The 8819-nt window shown below is 41.5% G+C and overlaps 1 protein-coding gene across 4 annotated transcripts; it reads left to right on the forward strand.

Moving 5' to 3' along the window:
• The first annotated feature begins 65 nt into the window (after positions 1–65).
• On the forward strand, positions 66–8071 carry LOC127444841 (GPALPP motifs-containing protein 1-like). 4 transcript variants are annotated; one of them, XM_051704413.1, is made up of 8 exons: positions 66–262; positions 470–611; positions 813–944; positions 1543–1689; positions 1925–2180; positions 2425–2589; positions 2866–2967; positions 7588–8071. In XM_051704413.1, the coding sequence occupies exons 1-8, from the start codon at positions 181–183 to the stop codon at positions 7804–7806; spliced, it is 1245 nt and encodes a 414-aa protein (XP_051560373.1). In that variant the 5' UTR covers positions 66–180; the 3' UTR covers positions 7807–8071. The 4 variants fall into 4 exon arrangements, with proteins under 4 accessions (XP_051560373.1, XP_051560374.1, XP_051560375.1 ...); XM_051704414.1 differs by having other exon boundaries at positions 816–944; XM_051704415.1 differs by having other exon boundaries at positions 67–262; positions 482–611.
• The last annotated feature ends 748 nt before the right edge of the window (positions 8072–8819 follow it).

An 8819-nucleotide genomic window follows, 5' to 3' on the forward strand; every position in this document is an offset into this window, starting at 1 on the left:
GGTTTGTGATGGAAAACGTATTGCCACCTACTGGAGTTCGCCTGGAGAGGACTCTTATTTTGAAATTCACCCAAAATTTGCGACCGGAAATAAGTGAATGGTTTCAATAAGCCGTGGATATTTTTCATCTTGTGAACGACTAAATGTCTGTTTGATTTTTTATGGGATGAAAATTTGTCGATGTCGAACCAAAACACAATTGGACCCGCTTTGCCACCGACTATGGGAAAAAGAAATAGTGATAATTCAGATGAAGAAGCAAGTATGTTTAGTGTTTACACTCACGTTTGTTTGCTCCTTTGTAAACTGCTAAATATTACATTTCTGTTCATTCTGTATTTGCATAATTATAACAGAACTGTGAAATGTTGCTTTACTTTACTTTTTTTTTTTTTTTTTTTTTTTTTTTAAACAGTTAGGCCATTCTTGCTCTGAGTTTTGACTAGAAGGCTAAATAAAAAATACTTAGCCTTGTCTCCAGTCATAGGTCCAGCTTTGCCTCCACTGTATAAAGCTGCAGACTCCTCCAGCTCATTTGAGGACAGTGATAAAGAAGAGCTCGTGTTCAAGAGGGCCAAATACTCATCATCTAGAAACCGTCCTTCTTCAAAGTATGATTATTGATGATTTCAATAAGCACCAAATGTTTCTCAAGGATTCATAGTTAATTAAATGTTTGGGATGCCACTTTATTAATGTTTTAATAACTAATTTATGATGTACAACATATAACTGGTAATACTGTTTGCCATATGGCTTCATTTATCTTGGATGAAAAAGCGCTCACTTCTGCTGTTATGCTCCTTTAACAGCAGCAGAGACTTAGTGGCTGAAGGGTTGGATAGAAAGCAGACTGAAGAGGAGGATGAGGAGGATGATGATGATGGTTTCTTTGGTCCAGCTCTCCCCCCAGGATATCAAAAGCAAGACATATCACCTGAACGGTAACAGGCATTTTCCTGTTGGTGCATGAAATGCATTGAAATGGTTTTAGGTGTAGTGCTCTTAGAAACAAGTCCAAATTAATAGTAAACAGCTATAGTATCCCATATGGCCATAGCCATATTTAAAGCAATTTCTGCATACAAATCTAAACTAGAGGTAGACCAATATATCGGTTTTACTCATTAATCGGTGCAGATAGTTGCTTTTTGGAACTATCGTTATTGGCAAAAATCTATGACTATAGTAGCCGATAGTTTTTTCATCATTTAGTCATTTCAAAATAAGAGTCCTCAGTGTGTTTCGGATTGTTTATACTTAAAGGTCCTGCGTTATGCATTAAATAAAAAAAAAACGATTTGGGATTTTGGTTGAACAATATCTGCATCTGGGATTTTATTCATTTAGGACTCTTTGTCTGTCCCTGTCATAATAAGGAAAGAATAAGAAATTTTTTGACATTCTATAAATACATTTTTTAAACTATCGGCCAATTGATCGGTTACCGGCCTTTCCCCCACCACCTTAGTTATCGGTATCAGCAAAATTGGTTGACCTCTAATCTAAACCTTGATGAAATAAATCTTTTTGCTTTTCCAGGCCACTTGTACTAGGACCTGCACTCCCTCCAGGATTTAGAAGAAAGGATGAAAGTGAAGATGAAAATGGGGCAAAAGATAACACCAGAGGGTTTTTAGGGCCAGCTCTACCTTCAGGATATCAAAAGCAAAAGGGATCACCTGAACGGTAACAGGAATTGTGCTATGGATGTATGCATAAACTGCATGTATTGATATAATTTCAAAACTCCCATAAGGTAAAGAATTATTCATCACAAGCCATTTTTATTGTGTTTGTGGTGGTAGTATCACACACTGCCATGCTTAATCTAATTTTTACATCAGAATGTAAACTTTGATTGAATATATTTAAAAAAACAAAAATGCATTGTTGTTTTTTTGTTTTGTTTTGTTTTTTTCAGGCTACCTGTTGTAGGACCTGCACTCCCTCCAGGCTATAAAAAACAAGATGAGGATGAAGAGGGAGAAAAAGATGATGCCACAGGTTTTTCAGGGCCAGCTCTGCCACCAGGTTATGAGCCAGAGTTGTCAAGCAGTGAAGAGGAGGATGATAATGTCATTGGACCCTTGCCAGCAATAGGAATTGCCCAGGACTCTGTGGCATTGGACTTTGAAAGAAGAGCTCAAAAGATGAAAGACAAACTTACAGGAGTGGATGTAAATGTGTTTTATGTACTTTGAGGAGTTGTCATTCATGCAGCTTGTATGTTAATTTAATTTAATTGTAGCATATTAGTTTTGTTCACCACTCACCAAAAGAGATATCGCTCTCCTAATGCCTGTTCATTAGGTTTATCTAATGCCAAGTACGTATACTTAAAACTTTCAGAAAGCTCTTTATGAGGGTGATTGACTCCTTACCAGCAATGAAAAACAATGAGACTGAACAATCTCTTTTTAGACTGGCCCAGCAGTGCTCACCAGAGAGAGCTGGATGACCGAGTTGCCTCCTGAGCTGCAGCATGTAGGCTTGGGTGCACGCACTTTTAAGAAAAGATCAGGCCCGGAGAACAAAGACCGCACAGTCTGGACTGACACTCCCGCTGACCGTGAGCAAAAAGCCAGGGTTAGTTGGCAAAAACAGTGATGGAGTTCAAATGTCAAATGTGTAGATGATGTAATGCGTAGCATCCTGGACAAATTATTTTCCAGTGATGTTATGTGATTTTTACAGATGGTGGAGGCCTTACCAGCATTAGAATGTTTTGATATTATTTCTGAAATTATTAGTGTTCTCTGCAAAGGATTTAGATTTAAATGACTTTGTTTACATTGGGTTTTGTAAGATAGGGAGTTTAAAGATTAGAGATTGAAATTGCCTTCTTGTTTTTTTTTTTCTTAGGAGCGACTAGAGGCTAAGGAAAAGGGGGAGTCCGCCAAGGATGATGGCCCTCGTCTCTCTCGGAAAGAGCTTGAGATGGCTGAAAAAGTTTCAAAATATAATGTAAGTTCAGCAAACTGCATTTTTCAACTCTTTCTCTAAATGTGATCATTTTAAAGAAATGTTCCTGGTTCGATACAAGTTAAGCTTTTCGTGGCATTATGTGGATTACCATGTAAATGGTACTTCTCAAAAAAAAATTGTGATAACAGTAAGGCACTCATAATTGAGGTGCATAGGGTCAGACAATAAACATTACACACACTGTTTAAAAAGGTGAGCTACATAAATGCAATAAAAACATTATATGTGTTGACATGAGACTTGTTTGACAGAATCGCTTACTGACAATGTCTGTGTTAGATCCAGTTTTTTAACTCCAGTGTTTTAACCACGTAATGCTGGTAAACCTGATAACTTTTGCATGATATGATGGAAATTAATTTACCTAGACAAAGATTCCCACTTCACAGATTATTTAGACAACCTTACAGCTCAAATAATAAGCAGGTTTTATTAAATAATTCATAAAAGTGCTTTAGCAAGATTGTCAGCATTTCGTTTTTGCTTTTAAAACCCCTTTTCCACCGAAATTGCGGTGGTTTTCATGCCAAGCCTGTGCTCTGCTGGTTCACTGCCGGGGCAATCTGGAGCCTATCATAAACCAGTCTCGCTTTTCCGCTGACTTGAGAGCCGAACGGTGACGTAACGGGTTACTGTCTATGTGGTAGTTTCACGTGACTACCTCAAACATAAGCAAACATGGCACGCCATAGTGTGTTTGTGTACAGCTTTTACTCTTGTTTTTGAAGGCATATTTAAATATACAGATTAATGCAATCCATTGTTATTACATTGCTCAACAAGATTGTCAGTGACAACTTCTACACTAAAGATGACAGTTAATGTAATTACATTATATTGTATGAACTATAGCTTAACTTGCTAAGTTCTGTAAACTGTTACAGTGGAATCATTATTAACATTGGTGTAGCAGATTTTTGCCATAGCATATAATATTATTGATTGAGAATCCCACCATTTTACTTAACAGATAGCTGCGATCTTCCAAACTTAGTGAGTAGCTGGTCAAAAATCCCCTTACAGAACAAAACAATGCACAAAATAAGATGACAACAGTGTAAGAAAAGCTAACAAAGTTGGCAAATATAGCAACTTACTGAGATCAGCTGCAGAGGACATGGCGATTCACTGTTTATCACGAGTAATACTGGCTGAATTCAATGCCCCGGTTAGTTAACAGGCTGGTCAGTGTCCGAGTCCAAAACATTGTTGCTCCATCCACTGTCGCTTTTACTTATGTCCTTCTTATGGTCCCTGTATACTCCCTTAAGTGTTTTTCAATTTGTTTATGATTTGGTCAGTTGTCCGATTTAAGGCGGCGTGCCATAAATAGGACATACCATAAATACATTTTTAAACTATCGGCCAATTAATCGGTTATCGGCCTTTCCCCACCACCTTAGTTATCGGTATCTGCAAAATCGGAAGGCGGCGTGCATCATTTCGTGCTGTATCTTCGTTCTCGTAGAATATTTTTTTTTCCTTTGCGATCTCTCTCTAGTTTATCTTGGATCTTCGTAAATACCATATCCCAAGTAGAGCACTCATTTCGTCGTGTTACCTGAACGCTTTTGATGTCTGATAATTTTGTGGGTTGTTTATTGTTGTTTAGAGCGAAGAAGTACTCCTTGCTGCAGACGGTAGATACTGTTGTTGTTTGGGAAAACTTTACCATGGTGACAACATTATCCCACCCTCCGTACCCTGACATAATCGGTTCCTGCCTAGAGACCAGCCCCGGAGCGGCCTTTTCTGTGGTGGAAATGCGTGGAAAATTTAGAGAATTCGCACCTCCGCAGGAACTCGCACCCAGACCATGTCGGTGTAAAAGGGCTATGGACTGACTTTGTCAGTCATGCTTATAGCAGTGACAGGATCCTGATACCCATGTTCTGTGTTTTCATGTTCAGAGCATGGTGTCTGGGTTCTGACTATTCAGCCTAGTTCGGTTTCTGTTCTGGGTCGGGATCCGGACACTCATGCTCCATGTCTTGTCTTTTGTGAGCACATGGCTTCGGGTACGTTCCTCTTGCCATGCGCGCTTCTGTCAGTTTTGTGTGAGCGCACATGGCTTTGTTTGGTCCTTCATCACCACGTGCACTCGTGTCTGTTGTAGTCTCTTGTGTTAGCACATGGCTTTGTGTTTGTCTGCTATGTGCTTCCCTGACCCTGCCTCCTCATTACCCTCATTACTCTCCCTGTCTAGTCCTTGTCATGTTAATTGCCTTCCTGTTACTCATGTGCTTTGCCTCTATATATTTTGCCCTCTTCCCTCTTGTATTTGTCAGATCGTTTTGTGAGTTGGTTTGTTTGTTCCTGTCGTGTTCCTGTTTCCAGTCGGTTCTTGTTTATATCTTTTTCTGTTTTTTGTTTTGTTTGTTTCTTCTCCCCCATGAAAGTTTTGTTTTGCTTCGCTTGTTTGTTTTCTGTTGTTTAATAAAATCATTTATTTTTCACTCATTCCTGCATTTGGTCCTTATTCCTGACACATTCCGTGACAACAATCTGACCAACCGTGGACCCAGCAGGAATTAGTTTTTCTTTTTGTTCACATCCTCCCGCACGTCATAGAACTATGCAGTCCAGGAAGCTCTTTGATCTTCAGCAGGAGGATAGGTCGGTAAGGGGGTATGCATTGGAGTTTTTGGTGCTGTCCTTGGGTCTGGGTTACAATCAAACCAGCCTTATGCAAATCTTTAGGGCTGGTCTGAATGAGCCCGGTAGCTCTTGTATCCCAGAGATGGGTGAAGGGGGAAGTCTTGCTGCTACCATCAAGTTAGCCATGAAGTGGGATGAGTTTATTTCAGGACTTCCTTCCTTCATCCCAGCCCGAGGACAACAATACTCACTCACCGGCAGTGGACGGGGTGGCCGCTCATCCTATCACTCGCAGGAGAAGTCGGGCTGCTGCATCCAAGCCCGCTGTGGACCGCCAGGAGGCGGAGGAGCCCGCTGCGGAACGCCAGGAGCTGGAGGAGCCCACTGCTCTTTCCATCCACAAGAGGAGGAGGAAGAGAAGAGGGGTTCCTGCATCCGAGTCAAATGCGGACCGCCACGAGGGGTCCAAGTCCGCTGCTGTTCCCTGGGCGGCCACTAATGTCCAGTTGTCCGTGGCCGTCGACGAGTCTGTCCTGTCCCCTTGGCTATTGACGAGCCTGTCCAGTCCCCCGTGGTCACCACCGGTCAGTCCAGTTTTCTGCGGCCGCCACCCAGACTGACACCTGTCCAGCGGCCGCCATACAGCTGGACCCTCATCAGCGGTAGCCGCCCAGCCTGACCCCACACCAGCGGACACCGCCCAATCTGACCCCACACCAGTGGCCGCCACCCAGACTGATCCCAGTTTTGCGGCCACTGTCCAGTCTGACCTCTGTTTGGTGGCTGCTGCCCACTCTGACCCCCGACCCTGCCCCTTACTTGGAGCCATCCCCCTGGTTTCCTCAATCCTCCCTCCCTTGGTTGGTACTTCTTGTTCCTCCGGTCCTTCCCTGGTCTGTGCTTTCTGTCTCACCCTGGTCCATGCCTCCAGCCCAACCCTAGTTTGTGTTTTTGTCTGTTTTCTTTTCTTTTTGATGTCCCCCTTTTTTGGGACGCCAGGTGTCATTTTGTAGGTCATTCTTATAGTAGTGACAGGATCCTGATACCCAGGTTCTGTGTTTGTATTTTCAAGTTCGGAGCATGGTGTCCGGGTCCTGATTATTCAGCCCAGTTCGGTTTCTGGTCTAGGTCGGAATCCGGACACTCGTGCTCCATGTCTCATCTTTTGTGAGCGCATGCCTTCGGGTTCGGTGCTCTTGCCATGTGTTCTTCTGTCAGTCATGTGTTCTGTGTGAGTGCACATGGCTTTGTTTGGTCCTTTATCACCATGTGAACTCGTGTCTGTTGTAGTCTCTTGTGTTAGCGCATGGCTTTATGTTTGTCTGCCATGTGCTTCCCTGACCCTGCTTCTTCGTTACCTCATCATTCTCCCTGTCTAGTCTTTGTCATGTTAATTGCCTTCACCTGTTCCTCATGTGCTTTGCCTCTATATATTGTGCCCTCTTCCGTCTTGTATTTGTCAGATTGTTTTGTGAGTTGGTTTGTTTGTTCCTATCGTGTTCCTGTTTCTGGTCGGTTCCTGTTTATATCTTTTTCTGGTTTTTGTTTTGTTTGTTTCTTCTCCCCTGTGAGTTTTGTTTTGCTTGTTTGTTTTCTGTTGTTTAATAAAATCATTTATTTTTCACTCATTTCTGCATTTGGGTCCTCATTCCTGACACATTCTGTGACACTGGAACACTGTCACCCTTTACTTCTATTTTAAGAGTGTTATAGTCATCACGATTTTTGTTTTAAAAAACAAAAACTGATGGACGAGTCAAGATTATTCCTTTGGTAACTGATACAGTATTATACAACAAATTCTGGTGAAGGAGCTTACCTTTATATTGAACCTGAAACATTCCTTTAAGATCTAGGGTACATTTAAATCAGAATTGAATATAGTACCTCACTCCAATAGTCCCTTCAAATGGATCACACCCTTAGTTTGCTAAATGCAATTGTGATTAAAGTCGTACTTGAGCTAAAAAATATTAATTTAAAATGCCCTTGTCTTATTAGGAGTCCAAACGTGGAGAATCTCTCATTAGTATGCACACTAAAATTATGAAGAGGAAAGCTGAGGAGGATGCCAATAAGCCTGTGGAGAGAAGACCCTTTGATAGAGACACAGATCTCCAGGTCAATCGCTTTGATGAGGCTCAGAAAAAAGTCCTGCTCAAGAAGTCACAGGAGCTGAACACACGCTTTTCACATAGCAAAGACCGCATGTTCCTATGAGGGACATTAACCAAATTTATCTAATTGTTTTTAAAGAACATTGTACTACATTGGATTCATCACCTTGGAAGTATTATCAATATATTATCAATCATGTTGAAAAGTATATGTAAATGTGCTGGTCTAATGAATCCTTCTATTTTAAGAGAAATTGTTTTTCTGTAAATTTGTAATTATTCTGTAAGTGTATAGGGCACCTGTTTTGTACTAATACTGTGATACAGAACGATTGTTCATCCACAATAAAAATCTGTAATTTACTCAACCTCATGACTTACTCAATGCCTAAGAGTTTTTTTCTGTTTCCATGGAACATAAGGAGATTTTAGACAGAATGCCTTTTACTTCACTTTCACTGTATGGAGAAAAAAAAAAGATGCAATGGAAGTGAAAGCTGACTGAGGCTAGCATTCTGCCTAACAACTTATGTGTTCCATGGAAGAGCTTAGGACAACATGAGGGTGAGTTAATGATGGCACAATTTTCACAAAAGAACTATTCTTATAGTAATGAGGAGTGACCTGTGTCCAGTGATATCCTAAGATTGTTGCATGCATCATTCTACTGAATTTAAATCTTGCTACTGACAGTTTTTATGTTCAGGGATCATGTATTACATAGCAGAGTATGCTTATCAGGGCAGCCATAGTTTTCAGGTAAAACACTGATTCCCAAATCATTTGTTTCTGTTAAGCATAAATCACATATTGATCAATGTTACCAATAACAGTGGGCTGGCTGAAGTTTGGCAAATACAAGCTCAATCAGTAGCGGATCCTGGCATAAGCAATATAGGCAGGCACCTAGGGCGGCAACACTCTCTGAGGCGGCATGACGGTTCCTGATCAATCGCCCCTGAACAGAGCTCGCAAGATCGCGATGGGAGAAAGGTACCCCTGAATTGTGCCATCCTGCCCCTGGCTCCCAATTGGTGAAAGGTGCCTTAAATCGTGCCACCCCGAGCTCAGTGGGAGAGAGGTGCCCCAAATCATGCCGTCCCACACAGAACTCGC

The sequence above is a fragment of the Myxocyprinus asiaticus genome, chromosome 8 (genome assembly GCF_019703515.2).
Source record: "Myxocyprinus asiaticus isolate MX2 ecotype Aquarium Trade chromosome 8, UBuf_Myxa_2, whole genome shotgun sequence".
NCBI lineage: Eukaryota > Metazoa > Chordata > Actinopteri > Cypriniformes > Catostomidae > Myxocyprinus > Myxocyprinus asiaticus.

Coding starts and splice junctions, on each gene's coding strand:
- LOC127444841 (XM_051704413.1), top strand. CDS start 181: ATGTCGAACCAAAACACAATTGGACCCGCTTTGCCACCGACTATGGGA. Junction 2,181..2,424: donor ACAAACTTACAGGAGTGGAT/GTAAATGTGTTT, acceptor ATCTCTTTTTAG/ACTGGCCCAGCAGTGCTCAC. Junction 2,968..7,587: donor AAAAAGTTTCAAAATATAAT/GTAAGTTCAGCA, acceptor TTGTCTTATTAG/GAGTCCAAACGTGGAGAATC.